Raw genomic sequence first — 21,011 nt, 5'->3', positions numbered from 1 at the left:
GGGGCTTCTTCACGCAGAGAGTGGTGGGAGTGTGGAATGAGCTGCCGGATGAAGTGGTGAATGTGGGCTCACTTTTGACATTTAAGAAAAACTTGGACAGGTATATGGATGAGAGGGGTTTGGAGGGATATGGCCCAGGTACAGGTCAGTTGGACTAGGCAGAAAAATGGTTCGGCACAGCCAAAAAAGGCCAAAAGGCCTGCTTCTGTGCTGTGATGTTCTATGGTTCTTTGAAAACCTTCCTCACTGTCCACTACACCTGCAATCTTTGTATCATCAGCAAATTTGCTGATCCAATTTACCACATTATCATCCAGATCATTGATATAGATGACAAATAACGAGGGACCCAGCACTGATCCCTGCGGAACACCATTAGTCACAGTCCTCCACTCAGAGAAGCAATCCTCACTACCACTCCCTGACTTCTCCCATTGAGCCAATGTCTAATCCAATTTACTACCTGACCATGTATACCTAGCGACTGAATCTTCCTAACTAACCTCCCATGCAGGACCTTGTCAAAGGTCTTACTGAAGTTCATTTGGACAACATCCACTGCCTTCCCTTCATCCACTTTCCTTGTAAGCTCCTCGAAAAGCTCCAACAGATTTGTTGAACATGACCTACCACACACAAAGCTGTGTTTACTCTCCCCAATAAGTCCCTGACTATCTAAATACTTGTAGGTCCTTTCTCTTAGTCCTCGTTCCAATAATTTACCTACTACCGACATCAAACTTACCGGCCTATAATTTCCCAGATTACTTCTAGAGCCTTTTTTAAACAATGGAACAACATGAGCTATCCTCCAATCCTCCAGCACCTCACCCGTAAATATCGACATTTTAAACATATCTGCCAGGGCCCCTGCAATTTCAACACTAATCTCCTTCAAAGTCCATTGGAATATCCTGTCAGGCCCTGGGGATTTATCTACTCTGATTTATCTACACTGATTTGCCTCTGATTCTCCTCTTCAATCTGTATAGGTTCCATGTCCTCACTACTTGTTTCCCTTATTTCCATTGAGTCCATGCCAGTTTCCTTAGTAAATACAGACACAAAAAACTCATTTAAGATCTCCCCCATTTCTTTTGGTTCCATACATAGCCAACCACACTGATCTTCAAGAGGACCAATTTTATCACTCACTATCCTTTTGCTCTTAATATACCTGTAGAAGCTCTTTGGATTATCCTTCACCTTGACTGCCAAAGCAACCTTATGTCCTCTTTTAGCCCTCCTGATTTCTTTAAGTATCTTTTTTTGCAATTTTTATACTCAAATACCTTATTTGCTCCCTGTTCCCTATACATGTCATACATCTCTCTCTTGTTCTTTCTCAGAGTTGTAATATCCCTAGAGAACCAAGGTTCCTTATTCTTATTCACTTTGCCTTTACTCCAGACGTACAAACATACAAACTCTGCACTCTCAAAATTTCTCCTTTGAAGGCCACCCACTTACCAACGATATCCTTGCCAGAGAACAACCTGTTCCAATTCACGCTTTTTAGATCCTTTCTCATTTCTTCAAAATTTGGCTTTTTTCCAGTTTAGAACCTCAACCCGAGGACCAGATCTATCTTTATCCATGGTCAAATTGAAACTAATGGTGTTAGGATCACTGGAACCAAAGTGTTTCCCTACACACACTTCCGTCACCTGTCCTAACACGTTTCCTAATAGAAGATCTAATACTCCATCTTCTCTAGTCGGTACCTTTACATAATGATCTAGAAAACTTTCCTGGGACGTCACATGATGACGTAGGATCGAGACATGAAAATCCAGCTCTCCCGTAAAAAAACAGTAAAATAAAGTTTAAGTGAAGGAAAGTTAGTAAATACCTTTTAAAAATTACTTATAAACTACTCAGGATTGTCAAGATATGCCTCCTAAACAGAAGCAGAAGAAAACTACTATTTTGAAGACAACACAAGTTGGAAAAGAATCAAGGCCAGCCGCCATGAAAGAGCCTCGGGCTCAAGTGCAATTTACATCCGGTGATACAGAACAGGAAACTGCTGCAACATCAACCATTTCCAAAAAAAAAAAGAGCAACAGGAATTGTGCATGCGTGAAGGAAGGAGCATGCACAAACATAAGCAACTCAAACTACAAATCCCAGCTATGATCGGAACTGAAAGTGAATATGAGGTGGAATCAGATTCTCTGGATAAATCAGACGAAGATGAAGAGACAAACAAAGAAGAACAACAGGAAGAGGTTGGAGGTGATATTGGAGACATAAAAAAAACTTTGGTGCAAATAATGCATAAATTAAAAGCATTAAAAGTAAAAAGATTAACAATATGACGATTATGTTTGATAAAATGATGAAAAGACAGGACAAAATGGACAGGAAAATTAAAAACTTGGAAGAAACAATGGGAGACACCATTGATAGAGTGAATAAAATGGAAGATAATATTTCTGCCTGGACATCAGAAAGAAAACAGTTGTTGGAAAAAGTGGATGTACTTGAAAATTTTAGCAGACAAAATAATATTAAGATTGTTGGCCTTAAAGGAGACGATCCAATAATTTTTTTTTCAAAAATGGATTCCGGAAATTTTGGAAATGGAAGAAGGAACTCAGTTAATTGAAATTGAAAGGGCTCACAGAGCCTTAAGACCAAGACCTCAAGTTGATCAAAACCCACGATCAATCTTGATAAAATGCTTAAGATATCAAGATAAAGAAAAGATCTTGAAGGTGATTGCCCAACGTGCCAGAAAGAGAAACGGGCCATTGATGATAGAAGGGAAAATAGTTCTTTTCTATCCTGATATAAGTTATGACCTTTTGAAGAGAAAGAAGGAATTTAACCCAGCGAGAAAAGTTTTATGGGAAAAAGGTTATAAATTTATATTGCGCCACCCGGCAACCCTGATAATTTTTTTGGATGACGGAAAAAGAAGATTTTTTACTGATTATCGGGATGTGGAAGAATTTACACAAAAACTCCCAAATATTTGCTAACCACAGCCAAAGACTTAAAAGTGAAACAGATTAAAGATGAAGACAGGGATAGTGAATGGAGTTGATGGATGTTTAAGGACAGAAGAAAATTTAAATCTATTCTTAATTATATGATACAGGGGAGAAAGGTAAAAATTTGAGAAATATTAATCGAGAGTAGTGATGTTATTTTTTCCTTTCTTATATATACTTTTTTATGTTACGGGGGAGCTGAGGGAACTTCGGATCGATTGCTACGGGACTCACCTGTGTAATCATGGCGATTGCCATGACCCGTACAACGGAGGGGGGTAATGTTGTGGTTTTTTTTTTATTCACATTAGTAGGGGGGTGCTTTGTTATTTTTTTCTTTATAATCTATTTTTTTTAATCTTTCTTTCTTTGCCTGGACAATCAGGGGTGGGGGGGGGGGGGAGAGAGACACATAGCAACATGGAGAATTTTTAAAAGATTCCCCAAGGTACTACAAAAGTTGAAAGGTTAGGGTATTACTATAGATTGGAGTAACCCTGTTAAAAATAATGACTAACTTATTGAAGTTTTTAAGTTTTAATGTTAATGGGCTTAATGGACCGGTGAAAAGAAAAAGAATATTAAGAAAATGAAAATAGATATAGCTTTTTTTTATACAAGAAACACACTCAACAGAGATAGAACATCAGAAATTAAGGAGAGATTGGGTCGAAAATGTTATTGCAGCTTCATTTAATTCAAAGGCGAGGGGAGTTGCAATTTTGGTTAATAAAACTTTACTAATTAAAATACAAAATGATTCTGAGGGGACATATGTAATTATACATTGTCAAATTTTTTCAGAACTATGGACTCTTATGAATATTTATGCACCAAATGAAAATGATGTAAAATTTATACAAGAGGCCTTTCTGAATTTGGCTGACGCACATGACAAAATATTAATAGGTGGAGATTTTAATTTTTGTCTCGACCCAGTTTTAGATAGATTGGTACAAAGGTTATAAAGGTTATAATTGTTATAAAGGTTGTTACAAAATCAAAAGTAGCAAAATTAACTTTATCATTGATGGAAGATTTAAATTTGATTGCTATATGGAGAAGAATTATCCCAAAAGAAAGAGATTACTCATTTTATTCAAATAGACATAAAACTTATTCAAGGATAGATTTTTTCCTATTATCAACAAATATTCAAGACAGAGTGAAAAATATGGAATATAAAGCAAGAATATTGTCAGATCATTCCCCCTTGACAATGACAATCGATTTACAGATGGAGATTTAATTCAATATTATTAAAACGTCAAGATTTTTGTGATTTCATGAAAAAGCAGATACAGTTTTTTTTAAATACAAATTTACATTCAGTTGATGATAAATTTATAGCATAGGAAGCAATGAAGGCATATTTGAGAGGCCAGATAATAAGTTATACTTCTAAAATTAAGAAGGAATATATGGTAGAAATAGATCAATTGGAAAAAGAGATTACAAAATTAGAAAAAAGAATCTCAAAGATATATGACAGAAGAAAAACAAAAACACCTTGTTACCAAGAAGTTACAATATAATACACTTCAGACATATCGAACAGAAAAAGCAATTATGAGAACTAAACAGAGATATTACGAACTAGGTGAAAGATCACACAAGATTCTTGCTTTTTAGTTAAAAACAGTCCAGATTTCCAAAACGATAAATGCAATTAGAACAAGTGTAAATAAAATTACTTATAAACCTTTAGAAATTAATGAAACTTTTAAGAATTTTTATTCTGAACTGTATCAATCAGAATCACAAATAACTCTTCCAAAATTGAATTTGGAAAAACGGAAGGGATTAGATATGCCTTATACATTAAAAGAGGTTGAAGAAGCTCTAGGATCCCTTCAGAGTAATAAATCCCCAGGAGAAAATGGTTTTCCATCCGAATTCTATAAAAAGTTTAAAGATTTACTATTTCCTCCTTTTATGTTAATATACCAAGCGGAAAGAACGCATAAACTTCCAGAATATTTTTCGACAGCTATTTTAATAATATTGCCAAAAAAAGATAGAGATCTTTTAAAACCAACATCATATAGACCTATTTCTTTGTTGAATACTGACTATAAAATATTAGCAAAAATTTTAGCTAAAAGATTATCTACATACTTACTGAAATTAATACACATGGACCAAACAGGATTTATTAAAAATAGACAATCGGCAGATAATGTAACTCTGTTACTTAGCATAATTCATTTGGCACAAAAGAGGGAAGAAATGAGTGTGGCAGTTGCTTTGGATGTAGAAAAAGCATTTGATAGATTGGAATGGGATTTTTTATTTAAGGTATTGGAAAAATACGGATTAGGAGTATCTTTTATAAAATGGATTAAAACCTTAAATACTAATCCCAAAGCTAAAATAGTGACAAATGGTCAAATTTCAACATCATTTCAGTTAACAAGGTCAACTAGAGAAGGTTGTCCATTATCACCTGCTTTATTTGTGTTGGGGATAGAACCATTAGCTGAATTAATTAGAATGGACCCAGATATTATTGCTGACAATATTTTGTTTTATTTAACAAACCCATTGTATTCGCTGCATAAATTATCTTCTAGATTGGAAGAATGTGGGAAAATATCAGGCTACAAAATAAATTGGGATAAAAGTGAAATTCTACTCCTTACTAAAGGAGATTGTAGTTAATGTCGACTAATAACTCAATTTAGATGGCCGATAAATGGTATAAAATATTTAGGTATAAGAGTTGATAATGTTATACAGAATTTATATAAATTATTTACCATTATTGAAAAAAATTCAGGAAGATCTTGATAAATGGATGACGTTACCAAAAACATTAGTAGGCAGAGTAAATGCTGTAAAAATGAATATATTCCCTAGATTACAATATTTATTCCAAACACTACCAATAAAATTACCGCAGAAGTTTTTTCAAGAGTTAAATAAATGTGTGAGGAAGTTCCCTTGGAAAGGTAAGATGTCAAGAATATCGTTGGAAAAATTGACATGGAAATTTGACCTAGGAGGGTTACAACTTCCAAACTTTAAGAATTATTATAAAGCAAATCAACTTAGATTTATTGCATTTTTTTTTGATGAAGATAAACCGGCATGGATTAGAATAGAATTAGATAAAATAGGAGAAAATATACCAGAAGATTTTATATATAAGTGGGAATCTAAATGGATACGGGAAAAGAAAGAATCTCCTATATTAAAACATTTGTTTGATTTATGGGATAAGATAAATGTTGATGATGAGATAAAGAAATCTTTATTAGCAAAGTGACCTTTAATTCAAAATAAACTTATTCCTTTTATAATGGATAACCAACTTTTACACAATTGGTTTCAAAAAGGGATTAGATAAATAGGAGATTGTTTTGAAGGAGGTATATTAATATCATTTGACCAATTAAAGAATAAATATAAAATATCAAACAACACTCTTTTTTGTTATTTCCAATTAAGGGCGTTTTTAAGAGATAAATTGGGTCAAACAATGTTATTCCGAAACCTAATGAAATAGAAACTTTAATTCAAAAAGGAAAAATTTAAAAATGTATTTCTTGTATGTATAGTTTGATTCAAAAACAGGCAATTAAACAAGGAATTCATAAGTCAAGACAAAAATGGGAAACTGATTTGAATATTAAAATTGAAGAAACAAGTTGGTCTTGACAGTATGACAAATACAACAAATGTCCAGTTAAGATTAGTGCAATATAATTTTTACATCAATTATATATTACACCACAAAAAATAAACAAATCAAACCCAAATTTATCTGATCAATGTTTCCGATGTAATCAAGAAATTGGTACTTTTTTACATTCTACTTGGTTTTGTTTTAAAATTCAACCTTTTTGGACAAATTTAAGAATTTTATTGGAAGAAATTATTGGAACACAACTTCCACATAATCCAATATTATTTTTACTAGGCGATATTGAAAGGATAAAACCGAAATCCAAACTGAATAAATATCAGAAAGAATTTATAAAAATTGCATTGGCAGTAGCCAAAAAGGCTATTGCAGTTACCTGGAAATCGGATACATACTTAAGTATAGATCGTTGGAAGAATGAAATTTTTAGCTGCATTCCACTTAAAAAAATTACATATAATTTAAGAGATAAATATGAAATACTTCTGAAAATTCGGCACCCTTATTTACAAAAGATAGGATTAAATATAGGTGCTCCGAAGATAAAATTATTGGTTATCTGGGGAAAGAAAGAAATATGTATACTAAAGCTATTATGTACTCCATGGAGCATGTGGGGATCTTCCGATATCCAGGCATTCTTGCTTTCTTTCTTTTTTCTTCACTCTTTTTTTTCTCTTTCTATAGTGATATGTTAGGGGGGAGGGGTTAAGGGGAGTGGGGGAAGGGTTGATAATTTTTTAAATTTTTTTTAATGGAATTTTCAAATGGGTTACAAAATATAAGGAAAAAAAAATTATCAACCCTCCCCCCTCCCCTCTAACATATCCCTATAAGAAAAAGAGAAAAAAAAAGAAAGAAAAAAGAAAAAAAAAGAAAGAAAAAAAGAATGCCTGGATATCGGAAGATCCCCACACGCTCCATGGAGTTCAAATTAGCTTTAATGTATATATATGTTTCTTTTCCCAGATGACCAATAATTTTATCTTCGGAGCACCTGTATATTTAATCCTATGTTTTGTAAATAATGGCACCAAATTTTCAGAAATGTATCATATTTATTTCTTAAATTATAAGTAATTTTTCAAGCGGAATGCAGCTGAAAATTTCATTCTTCCAACGATCTATACTTAAGTATAAATCCGATTTCCAAGTAACTACAATAGCCTTTTCGGCTACTGCCAATGCAATTTTTATGAACTCTTTCTGATATTTGTTCAATTTGGGTTTCGGTTTTATCCCTTCAATATCACCTAGTAAGAATAATATTGGATTGTGTGGAAGCTGTGTTCCAATAATTTGTTCCAGTAAAACTCTTAAATTTGTCCAAAAAGGTTGAATTTTAAAACAAGACCAAGTAGAGTGTAAAAAAGTACCAATTTCTTGATTACATCGAAAACATTGATCAGATAACTTTGAATTTAATCTATTTTTTGTGGTGTAATATATAATTGATGTAAAAAGTTATATTGTACTAATCTTAGTCGAATATTTATTGTATTTGTCATACTGTCAAGACAATCTTGACCAACTTGTTTAATCAATTTTAATATACAAATCAGTTTCCCATTTTTGTCTTGACTTATGAATTTCTTGTTTAATTGCCTGTTTTTGAATCAAATTATACATACCAGAAATAATTTTTTTAATTTTTCCTTTATGAATTAAAGTTTCTATTTCATTAGGTTTCGGCAATAACATTGTTTGACCCAGTTTATCTTTAAATAAGCCCTTAATTGGAAATAACAGAAAAGAGTGTTACTTGATATTTTATATTTATTCTTTAATTGGTCAAATGATATTAATATACCTCCTTCAAAACAGTCTCCTATATTTCTAATCCCTTTGTGAAACCAGTTATATAAAAGCTGCTTATCCATTGTAAAAGGAATAAGTTTATTTTGAATTAAAGGTCTCTTTGCTAATAAAGACCTATATAGACCTATTTCTTTGTTGAACACGGAATATAAAATAATAGCAAAGATTTTATCTAATAGATTATCTAAATACTTACCAAAATTAATACACATGGACCAAACAGGATTTATTAAAAATAGACAATCAGCAGATAATGTAACTCGGTTACTCAGCATAATTCATTTGGCACAAAAGAGGGAAGAAATGAGTGTGGCAGTTGCTTTGGATGCAGAAAAAGCATTTGATAGATTGGAATGGGATTTTTTATTTAAGGTATTAGAAAAATATGGATTAGGAGTATCTTTTATAAAATGGATTAAAACCTTAAATACTAACCCCAAAGCTAAAGTGGTGACAAATGGCCAAATTTCAACATCATTTCAGTTAACAAAGTCAACGACACAAGGTTGTCCATTATCACCTGCTTTATTTGTGTTGGAGATAGAACCATTAGCTGAATTAATTTGAACTGACTCAGATATTATGGGTTTCAGAGTTAATCAGGAGGAATATAAGATTAATTTATTTGCTGATGATGTTCTGATTTATCTAACTAACCCATTGCATTTGTTGCATAAATTATCTTCTAGATTGGAAGAATATGGGAAAATATCAGGGTACAAAATAAATTGGGATAAAAGTGAAATTTTACCCCTTACTAAAGGAGATTATAGTCAATGTCGATTAATAACTCAATTTAGATGGCCGATAAATGGTATAAAGTATTCAGGTATAAGAGTTGATAATGATATAAAGAATTTATATAAACTAAATTATTTGCCATTATTGAAAAAAATTCAAGAGGATCTTGATAAGTGGATGATGTTACCAATAACATTAATAGGTAGGGTCAATGCTGTAAAGATGAATATATTCCCTAGATTACAATATTTATTCCAAACACTACCAATACAATTACTGCAGAAGTTTTTTCAAGAGTTAAATAAATGTGTGAGGAAATTCCTTTGGAAAGGTAAGATGTCAAGAATATCGTTGGAAAAATTGACATGGAAATTTGACCTAGGAGGGTTACAATTACCAAATTTTAAGAATTATTACAAAGCAAATCAACTTAGATTTATTGCATCTTTTTTTGATGAAGATAAACCGGCATGGATTAGAATAGAATTAGATAAAATAGGAGAAAATATACCAGAAGATTTTATATATAAATGGGAATCTAAATGGATACGGGAAAAGGAAGAATCTCCTATACTAAAACATTTGATTGATTAATGGAATAAGATAAATGTTGATGAGATAAAAATAATTTTTTTTATAATTTTTTTTCCTTCTGTAACCTATTTGAAAATTCAATAAAATTTTTTTTTATAAAGAAATAGAAAACTTTCCTGAACACATTTTACAAACTCTAACCCGTCTAGACCTTTAACAGTCTGGGAGTCCCAATCAATATGTGAAAAATTAAAATCCCCTACTATCACAACTTTATTTCCTGCAGTTTTCTGCTATCTCTCTGCAGATTTGCTCCTCCAATTCTCGCTGACTATTGGGTGGATATAATACAACCCCATTAATGTGCTCATACCTTTCCTGTTTCTCAGCTCCACCCATATGGCCTCGGTAGACAAGCCCTCTATAATCTGTCCTGCCTGAGCACTGCTGTAACATTTTCCCTGACTAACAATGCTAACCCCCCCCCCCCCCCCACCCTCTGCCTCTATCATGTCTGAAACATCGGAACACCGGAACATTAAGCTTCCAGTCCTGCCTCTCCTGTAGCCAAGTTTCACTAATGGCTACAATGTCATAATTCCACGTATCAATCCATGCCCTCAGCTCATCAGCCTTCCCCACAATACTCCTCGCATTGGAAGAGACACACCTCGGAAGATTATTACCACCACACACAACCCTTCTATTTGTGACTTTGCATGAACCCCCCACCCCCGCTCCACTATCTACTCTGGCCCTCTGGTTCCCATCCCCCTGCAAATCTAGCTTAAAGCCCTAATAAGATAAAATCTTATGGCATTGCAGGAAAGATACTGGACATGGACAGAGGAATACCTGACAGGCAGAAGGTAGCAAGTGGGAATAAAGGGGCCTTTTCTGGTTGGCTGCCAGTGACTAGTGGTGTTCCTCAGGGGTCAGTATTGGGAACGCTACTTGTTTATCAATGATTTGGATAATGAAATTGATGGCTTTGTGGCAAAGTTTGTGGATGATACAAAGATAGATGGAGGGGTAGAAAGCACAGAGGAAGCAATGTGATTGCAGCAGGACTTAGAAAAATTGGAAGAGTGGACAAAAAAGTGGCAGATGCAATACAGTGTTGGGAAATATATGATAATGCATTTTGGTAAAAGGAACAAAATTGCAGACTATTATCTGAATTTGGAAAAAATTCAAACATCAGAGATGCAAATGGGCTTAGGAGTCCTCGAACAAGTCTCCCAGAAGGTGCATTTACAGGTTGAATCTGTGGTAAAGAAGCATTCTGTAGAATGCTCTGCACATACTGTGGTTCAGGCCATGGCCACGGGTATAATTAAAGCGAAAATTGATTGTTTCTTAATTGGTCAGGGCATCAATGGTTATGGCAAGAAGGCAGGTGTATGGGGTTGAGTGGGATCCACAATCAACCATGATAGATTAGTGGCACAGACTTGATGGGCGGAATGACCTAATTCTGCTCCTATGTCTTATGGTCTAAGCCAATTTTGATCTAACCAACTCCACCTAGATCCAATGTGATCTAACATATCAGAGCAGCCTACTATGCAGGACCTTTCCAAAAGCCTTGCTAAAGTCCATTAGTTACCATCTTCTGCCATTTCCTCATAAATCCTCTTGGTCAACTACTTCAAAAAAGTGTAATTAAATTCATGACATGATTTTTCATGCACTGAGCCATGCTGACTCTCTTAGTCAATTCTCACCTTTCCAAATCTAGATAGATCCTGCCTCTCAAAATCCACAGGAAATTTACCGTCCACCGATCTTAAGACTCACTGGCCTGTAGCTTCCTTTTCAAATAAAGGCACATTAGTCACCTTCCATTCTTTCAGTACCACAACAGTAACTAAGGTGAGGAACTGGAAGAATGTGTCAAGACACTAGCCATTTCTTCCTTTGCTGCTCCCTGCAATATCTAAGGCTACACTTAGAGCTATGTCCCAAGGACTTTACATGCCTCAAAACTCAAATTTTGTGCTTTTAAAATGTTTCAGGATATCAGCATTCTCTGCCCTGAATACCCCAACTTCCATACCTCTCCACTGCAAATACATACAAGTAGCATTCATTTAAGAACTGTGGCTCCACACTTAGGTGACTACACTTTCCTAGTAACCCGTTTGCTCTTAATATAAAAACGTTTCTTTAGGATTCTTCTTTACCTTATCTGTCAAGGATATCTTATGTCCCCCTTTCTCCTTAAGATTAGTTCCAAACCCCTTATACTCCACAAGGTACTTGCTTGATCCCAGATACCTGACTCATGCCTCCTTTTTCCTGAGCTACTACGCCTCAATACAGTCACTGGTCTCAAAGTGCAGTTGGACTTACATTTCAGTCACTTGCCCTTAATGAGTTCTCCCGACGTTCAGTGTTGCCTACATTCTGGTAGAGCCATCTACATAATGCTTGAAACAATTTTCCTGAACACATTTAACAAAGGTAGGGTGCTTTTGCCGCTAACACTAGTTAAATGGTGTATTTTTTGTTATATATAACGTTACACAAGGTAACAATTAAAGCGGCAAAATTGATTGAAATTTGAGTGAACTAACATGTACAGTCGTGATTTTCGGGGTAAGCACTGTGTTTTTGAACGGCATTAAACGAAGCGTGTACTGCAAGGCCGTAAAGGATTGACGCCGTCTCCTCACCCGAGGTCGCAGTGTCTCCCCAGAAGCCGGACGCGCAGCCTATCCGCACAGCCCCCGGCCTGGTTGCTAAGTGCCGGCTCCCCACACGGTGCGACCTCGGGCCGCGCAGGCGGGACCAGGCTCCGGCCTGGGGCCACCGCAGGTACTTCAGTCCGCGCCAGCAGCTCCATTGCTTCATCATCCTAACGTCTTCAGCACAACTAATCAACTTTAACCAAGTTGCTCCTCGCTGAACTTCAGAAGAAATGAATACGTAATTACAACAAGGCGGTTCCTCCGTACCACAGCAATGCTATTTTATAAACGATAGATGGCAGTTGCAAACTGCCCCAGCCAATTGCCAAAATACAGCTGTTCCCTTGACCTCAGTTCAATTACTTCCGCATAATGGCAAGGGAAAATGGTTTGCAGGTCTTTAGACGAATTTTCTCCAGAAACTGCCGATGAAAACTGGGGCTTAAATATCAATTTGATTGAAACAATACCATGAAAATTAACGAAGGATTGTGCCAGGGCTCTACCGGAGTTATGGAGAGAACGAGAGAAGGTTTTATAGAGGTATAACTAGCATTATATACAAGCAGGCCGTTACCACTTGGGCTGCGTGAGACTAGAGCTAGAGGTCATAGGTTAAGGGGCAAAGGTGTTATATTTAAGGGGGCCACAGGGGGAATCTCTTCACTCAAAGGGCGGTGTGAGTGTGGAACAGGCTGCCAACGGAAAGTGAATGTCGTTTTGATTAAGAAAACTGGATAAACACGTGGATAGGAGGGGTGTAGAGGTGCAGGCCGATAGAACTAGGCAGAATAATAGTTTGGCACTATTATGGTACAAATGGCCTTTTTCTTTTTCTAAATGCTTGTAATTTCTAACATTAGCCTCACAATGTGTTGAATCTGCCATCAGCCTTTTTAGTTAAAATAGTTCAGGCTTAGAGTATGTCCAAGGACTCAGCCTTAAGCCTATTGGATCAGACAGTTTGGATGTTTGTCAGCAAGGCTGTTGTAAGTACAATCACTAAATGAAACTGAAGTTCTGGAGATTGAAGGTCAGATCAGAACCTTTGACAATGTGAAGCTCTGTCTGCAACAGTAGGGGTCACCTTTGCTTCTTCAGTGGTCCCACTGCATCAAGAATGACATGCCTCCATTCCATTTCAGCCAGTTCTGAGCTGACTGATAAGTGATTTCAGAAATTTCTGTAGGCATTACATGACAAGAATGGCAGACAGTGAGGAGCTCTGTTTTTGCTGTTTATGCTGGGGTTTTGAGTGCTCCCTGGTTATTGGCTCTGGAAAGAAGACTGCTGTTGTCTACCTTATCTCTGCCTTAATCATTTCTGTAAGGTCAACACTCATTCTCCTACATTCCAGGAATAAAAAACCTAGTCTAGTCCTGGCAACATCCTCGTAACTCTTTTCTGCACTCTACAGTGCAGGACTATGTCCTTCCTGTAACGGAGTGATCAAATCGTACTGAAGAAGGTACAGTACCAAATGTAATTTCAGTAAGGCATTTGATATGGTTTCCCATGATGGGCTCATTCAAAAAGTCAGGAGGCATGGAAACCTGGCTGTGTGAATACAGAATTAGCTTGCCCATAGAAGGCAGAGAGTGGTAGTTGATGGAGAGTATTCTGCCTGGAGGTCGGTAACCAGTGCTGTCCCTCAGGGATCTGTTCTTGGACCTCTGCTCTTCTTGATTTCTATAAATGCAGTGTTAATGGCAGCATTCTTAGCAGAGTGGAGAAATAGAGGGATCTCAAGGTCCACGTAAACAGATTCCTCACATTTGCCATCCAAGTTTTATAGAGTTGTTAACACATATTGTGTGTTGATATTCATTTTTCAGGGGATTAAGTTCAATTACCACAAGGTAATGTTGCAGCTGGTTAGAAAACACTGGAGTATTGTGTTCACTACAGTATTGGTTGACTCATTATAGGAAGGGTATGGAAGCTTTAGAGAGGGTGCGGAGGAGATTTACCAGGATGCTGCCTGGATTACAGAGCATTTCTTATGAAGATTGGTTGAGAAGGCTGATGCATTTTTCTTTGGAGTGAAGGAGGATGAGAGGGGACTTGAGAGAGGTTTTTCAGGATGATAAGAGGCATAGATAGACATCACACGCTGCATCTGCAAAGCAAAAAGGATTATGAAGGACCCCATGCACCCCTCATACAAATTCTTCTCGCTCCTGCCATCTGGGAAAAGGCACCGAAGCGTTTGGGCTCTCACAACCAGACTATGTAACAGTTTCTACCCCCAAGCCATCAGACTCCTCAATACCCAGAGCCTGGACTGACACCAACTTACTGCCCTCTACTGTGCCTATTGTCTTGTTTATTATTTATTGTAATGCCTGCACTGTTTTGTGCACTTTATGCAGTCCTGGGTAAGTCTGTAGTCTAGTGTAGTTTTTTGTATTGTTTTACGTAGTTCAGTGTAGTTTTTGTATTTCTTGTAGCACCATGGTCTTGAAAAAACGTCTCATTTCTGTCTGGTTTTTACTGTGTACTGTACCAGTAGTTATGGTCGAAATAACAATAAAAAGTGACTTGACTTGAGTTGAGTGAACAGCTGGAGACCTTTTCCCCGAGCAGAAAAGGCTAATAATTTTAAGGTGATTGGAGGTAGGTGTAGACGGGATGTCAGAGGTAAGCTCTTTCCACAGTGAGAGGTGGATGTGTGGAACACCCTACCAGAGGTGGTAGTAGAGGACATTAATGACATTTAACAAACCCTTAGGTAGACACATGAATGATGGAAAAATGGAGGGCTATGTTGGAGGGAATGGTTAGATTGACCTTAGATTAGGTTAAAAGGTCGGCTCAACATCATGGGCCGTGGGATCTGTACTGCGCTGTAATGTTTTTAAATTGACTTCTGTCTATGTGGTTAACTCTTTCCTTACAGATCAGAATGGAGTGCATGACTTGAGAGTTCAAATTCAATTATCATTCAACCATATATAAATATAGCCAGACAAAACACCATACCTCAGGGGCCAACGTGCAAATACATTGCCAACAGCATACAACATAAATAGCACCTATGGTTATGTTTGCAGAAAAACATACAGTCACAAAGGAAATAAAATATAGCCCATGTCCCTGAGTGGTTTGATGGTAATTGTCCTGGTCCAGCCTGTTCTTCCACCAAACACCAGATGGCAGCACTGAAGTCAAGAAGCCAGTCATTCCATCATGCCCACAGAGGCTTCTTCTCTCTCCCACACCACCTCTGGCATCTCCTCCCCTCGGTGATTGGAACAGGAATCCCTGTAGTGAGGGCCTAGTCCTTGCCATAACCAAGACAACACCGCTCATCCACCATCAGTCTTATCAATGAACCAGTGAACCAAATTTACAGTATTCTACTTTACCAATGTCCAACAGGGTCTTGCAATCACAATAAAAATGCCAAGGACAATCACTTGCACCCTGGCACTGCTGGGCGTAACAACAGTGTGCAACAAGACCAACTCTATCACTATCAAGTGATGGGATAATCCTGCAGTACTTGATGTTCTTAGTATCCAGCAGTGACTTGCAATTGTAAAAAGACATAAAGAACAAACAAATGCAGCTTTGATTGGACCTGAGCTTCTGAGCACACCACCATCTTAAATGACTCTGGTGTTAGGCATCTGAGCAATGTGGCCTGCCCTTCAGAACCGATTGACTCAATAAAAGAATGCTGTCTCGAGAGGAAGTTCTGACGTTGCTTTGCATACCCCAGTATTTCTCCGGTGCTTTAAAGTGCCTGCTGTAAGGAGGCAAAATCTCAAAGGGAAAAGAGTCACTGCTCCTGGTAAACCAGTCAAAATCTGCAGACGCTGCAAATCCAGCAACACACACAAAATGCTGGAGGAACTCAGCAGTCCAGGCAGTATCCATGGAAAAGCATACAATCAATGTTTCAGACAAGACCCTTCCTTAGGACTAGAGAGAAAAGTTGGAGAGTTGTGTAAGAAGATGGGGGAAGGGGAAGGAGAAACACCAGGTGATAGGTGAAGCTGGGAGGGGGAAGGATGAAGTAAAGAGCTGGGAAGTTGATTGATGAAGGAGAAACAGGGCTAGAGAAGGGGGAATCTGATAGGAGAGGATAAAAGGCCATGGAAGAAAGAAAAGGAGGAGGAGCTGCAGGGGGAGGCAATGGGCAGGTAAGGAGATCCCTGCAGAAAGTGAGGGAGTGGGGCGGAGGGAAAGACGTGCTAGTTGGTGGGATTCCGTTGGAAATGGCAGAAATTACGGAGCATTATGAGCTGCAGAGGCTGGTGGGGTGGTAGGTGAGGATGAGAGGAACCCTATCCCTAGTGGGGTGGCAGGAGGATGAAGTGAGAGCAGATGTGTGTGAAATGGAAGAGATGCATTTGAAGGCAGTGTTGATGGTGGAGGAAGGAAAGCCCCTTTCTTTAAAGAAGGAGGACATCTCCTTCATTCTGGAATGAAAAGCTTCATCCTGAGAGCAGATGTGGTGGAAACGGAGGAATTGAGGGAAGGGGATGGCAAGTAACAGGGTGAGAAGAGCTATAGTCCACCTGGACTCTCAGCTAGAGAGCTGAGAGAGTCCGTGGGTTTATAATTGACATCAGTAGATAAGCTGTCTCCAGAGATAGAGACAGAAAGGTCAAGAAAGGGAAGGGGTGTCAGAAATGAGGGCAGGGTGGAAGTTGGAGGCAAAGTTGATGAAGTCGTGGATGTAGTCAAGTCTAGTCACTTTTATTGGCATTTCGACCATAACTGCTGGTACAGTACATAGTAAAAATGAGAATGTTTTTCAGGACCATGGTGTTACATGACACAGTACAAAAACTAGGCTGAACAGGACGGACACCAGTGTAGGCTTGAAACTTAGACTGTTCCACGTAGTTGACAAAAAGGCAGGCATACCTGGGACCCATGCGAGTGCCCATGGTTACACCTTTTGTTTGAAGGAAGTGGGAGGAGCCAAAGGAGAAATTATTGAGAGTGAGGACGAGTTCCACCAGATGGAGGAGAGTGGTGGTGGAGGGGAACTGCTTTGGTCTGGTGTCCAGAAAGAAACGGAAAGCTTTGAGACCTTCCTGGTGGGGGATGGAGGTGTATAGGGACTGGATATCCATGGTGAAAATAAGATGATGGGGGCCAGGGAACATGAAACCATTGAAAAGACCTAGAGTGTGTGAAGTATCACAGATGTAGATAGGAAGGGACTGAACCAAAGGATAAAACTGAGTCGAGGTATGCAGATATGAGTTCAGTGTGGCAGGAATAAGCTGAAATAATGGATCTACCTGGACAGGCAGGTTTGTGGATCTTGGGTAAGAGGTGCGGGGTGTGGGAACTATGAGGTTGGTGGCTGTGAGTGGGAGATCCCAAAAGCTAATAAGGTCAGTGATGACATGGGAAACAATGGCCTGGTGCTCCTTAGTGGGATCCTGTTCGAGGGATAAGTAAGAAGAGCTGTCTGAAAGTTGTTACTGGGTCTCAGCAAAGTGAAGATGTTTCATCATTGAAAGTGAGAGAGTGGAATTAACATTAACATATAATTTAAATCCATACTTTACATCAGTTTTCTCTGAGGAGACTATAACCATCTCAGGACAGGCTAATTTCAAATAGCATGGAATAACTTAGCAATTCTTAATACAAAGAACCGAAGTATTGGAAAAACCCATGGAATCTCAGATGGACAATTCACCGGAACCCAATAATCTGCAACCAGGAGTTTTTGAGAAAATGGCTGAAGAGATGGTAGAAGGTTGGTTAAAAAGTTTTAAAACTTACTAAATTTTATAAGGTACAAGTGTATTGGAAAGCCACATTGCCTTGTTCGAAAAGAGAAGGAAACGAAAAGTAAGATACATTAGGCCAGCTAACCAAATATCTGTAGTTGAGAATTTGTGGCCTATAATCAAGAAGAAATAAATAGTGACTTAGAGAAGCATAATATGACCAAGCTGTTGACGTGGAATTATGTAAGGAAAATCATGTTTCACAAGTTTGCTAGAGTTCTTGGAAGACAAACAGTTGATAGAGGGGAGTCTGCAGATGTAGTGTGTGGATTACCAGAAGAAATTCAAATATGGTTCCACAAAAAAATGGTGACCAAGAAGTTATGTTATTGGGAAAAGTGTGTTAGAATTAATTGAATGCTGGTTGTGACATTGAAGGCATAGAATTGCAATAAATGTTTTCCGTTATGATTAGAAGGATTTAACTTGTGGAGTTGGCCAAGGATCAGTCCTTAGTCATCAAATATTTACTATTTGTATGAATTACTTGGAGAGGATAAAGGTATCCAGGTTTGCTGGTGACACATAAATAGATGTGAGGGCAAGCTACAATGCATGCTACAATTACCGGAATTTCAAGAAATCAATGCTCATGCCATCAGGTTGAAACGTATTGTTATAACTACATAGGGTTGTGGAATAGTGTTTACACAGCACAAGAACAGGATATTTGGTCCACATTGTTGTGCCAAACCCACGAAAAAGCACATCGAAAACACTTAAACACTAATCCCTCCTACCTGCACCATGTCCATATCTCAACACCTTCCTTACATCCATCTGCCTATCCAAACATCTCCTAAAAGCCTCTAATGTTTTGCCTCTACCACTATACCGAGCAGCGCATTCCAGGCATCCTCCCCCTGAGTAAAAAACTTATCCCTCATATTTCTCTTGAACCTACCCCCTGCAAATCTACAAAAACCTACAAATCTGGTACCCTTAATTAAGAAAGACTAATTTCTTGGAAGGGAGGTTATCATATCTCAAATAGCTTAAAAAACTGGATCTCTCTTCTTTAGAGTTTAGAAGAATGGTGGAGGGCAATAATCTTAAAAGCAAGATCCTAAGGGAACATGATAGGGTAGGTGTTGAAAGGGTCTGGACCAAGAAGATATAATTGCACGATAAGCGGAGTGCATATGGAGGATGATGAGTCTCTGAAATTATTTAGCCAAAAGATGAGTAGGATTTTAAAGAGGATGTAGATTAATTTTAAACAATTACGGAAGAGGAGCATGAGTAGAACAAAAAGCTGAGTTTCAGTTTGGGACTGGTCATCCAGGGCTATATTAAATGGTGTGACAAGCATAAGGGGTTGGCTGGATTACTCATATTCCTACTTCTTGTGTTCTCCATTATTACTAAACTTAGCCACTTGGCTCTATCTTCTTTCTTGAAGATGGTCGTGGTTATAGTCTCCATGAGGTATTATTATGAATTATATGTGGATATGTGACAGGATCCTCATTGGCAAGTTTTAGAACTTTAGCAAGGATAACATCTACCCTAAGATTTTTTTTAGCTCGCACAAGGAGGGAGGAGCCAAAGGAGAAATTATCGAGAGTAAGAACTAATTCCGCTAGATGGAGGAGAGTGGTGGTAGAGGGGATTTGGTTAGGTCTGGAATCCAAAAACGGAGGGGGCCAGGGAACTTAAAATCATTGAAAAAATCAAAGTATGAGAAGTGTCACAAACATAGGTGGGAAAAGATTGAACAAGGGGGGATAAGACAGTGTCAAGGTATGCAGAAATGAGTTCAGTGGGGCAGGAGCAAGCTGAGACAATAGGTCTACCTGGACAGGCAGGTTTGTGGATCTTGGGTAGGAGGTAGAAACGGGAAGTGTGGAGTGTGGGAACTATGAGGTTTGTGGCAGTGGATGGGAGATCCCCAGAGCTAATAAGGTTGGTGATGGTATTGGAGACAATGGCCTGGTGCTCCTTAGTGGGATCATGATCAAGGGGTAAATAAGAGGAGGTATCAGGGAGTTGTCACTGTGCCTCGGCCAGGTAGAGGTCAGTACGCCAGACATCAACAGCTCCCCCCTTATCAGCAGGTTTTATAGTGAGGTTGGGATTGGTGCGGAGGGAGCGAAGAGCAGAGCGTTCGGAAGGAGTGAGGTTGGAATTGGAACAGGGTGTGGTGAAGTCAAGACGGTTGATGTCCCGTCGGCAATTAGCAATAAAGAGATCCAAAGCGGGGTATCCATGAAGAGGAGGAGGGTTGAAGACGGGAGAAGGAGTCATCGGTGGGGGTAAGAGAGTCCTTGCCAAAGAAGTAAGCTCGGAGACGGAGCCGGAGGAAGAAGAGTTCAGCGTCATGGCGTACGCGGAACTCACTGAGGTGTGGGCGAAGGGGGACAAAGGTGAGGCCCTTAATGAGGACTGAGCGCTCGTGTTCACAGATCTTTAATCTGTTTCTTCAATATAGAGACCACATTGTGTACACCATTGAGTAAAGTTGATCAAGAGAAGTGAAAGTGCATTGCTGCTTGTAGTGCTTCTGCACTCCCCAACATCCCAACAGGTGTCAACCAGGTTAACATTCCACTTAAGATCCAGAAATTGCTGCACCAATTGGCTGTGGTGTTCAAGGACATCTTCAGTCTCTCACTGTTGCAGTTGGTTGTTTTCACCTCCTTGAAATGGGTGACAATTGTGCCAGTGTCCAAGAAGAGTAAGGTGAGCTGCCTCAGCCACTATCACATTTACTGTGATAGAGAGGTTAGTCATGGCAAGAAGCTGGGTCCACAGTAATTTGCCTTCAACCACAATAGGTCTACAAAGGATGTAGTGTCATTGGCTCTCTGCTTGGCCT

At 38.3% G+C, this 21,011-nt stretch overlaps 2 protein-coding genes across 9 annotated transcripts in view; one reads left to right on the top strand and one right to left on the bottom strand.

Moving 5' to 3' along the window:
* The window catches only part of LOC132391519 (uncharacterized), a 237,636-nt gene extending 224,894 nt beyond the window's left edge, over nt 1-12,742 (bottom strand). Inside the window, exon 1 of one of the 2 annotated variants that reach the window (XM_059964806.1) lies at nt 12,417-12,742. In XM_059964806.1, coding sequence (XP_059820789.1) covers nt 12,417-12,597 — 181 coding nt within the window. In that variant the 5' untranslated portion in view covers nt 12,598-12,742. The remainder of the gene's footprint in view (nt 1-12,416) is intronic. The other variant, XM_059964807.1, reaches the window with a different exon arrangement.
* The window catches only part of fgg (fibrinogen gamma chain), an 87,875-nt gene continuing 78,980 nt past the window's right edge, over nt 12,117-21,011 (top strand). For 2 of the 7 annotated variants that reach the window (XM_059964809.1, XM_059964808.1), the window contains exon 1: nt 12,773-12,974. In XM_059964809.1, coding sequence (XP_059820792.1) covers nt 12,903-12,974 — 72 coding nt within the window. In that variant the 5' untranslated portion in view covers nt 12,773-12,902. Of the gene's footprint in view, nt 12,205-12,772; nt 12,975-13,483; nt 18,160-21,011 lie in introns of those variants that run through there. The other 5 variants (XM_059964814.1, XM_059964815.1, XM_059964813.1 and 2 more) reach the window with 5 other exon arrangements.

The sequence above is a fragment of the Hypanus sabinus genome, chromosome 3 (genome assembly GCF_030144855.1).
Source record: "Hypanus sabinus isolate sHypSab1 chromosome 3, sHypSab1.hap1, whole genome shotgun sequence".
NCBI classification, from domain to species: domain Eukaryota; kingdom Metazoa; phylum Chordata; class Chondrichthyes; order Myliobatiformes; family Dasyatidae; genus Hypanus; species Hypanus sabinus.
This window is presented reverse-complemented; position numbering and strand designations above follow the sequence as displayed.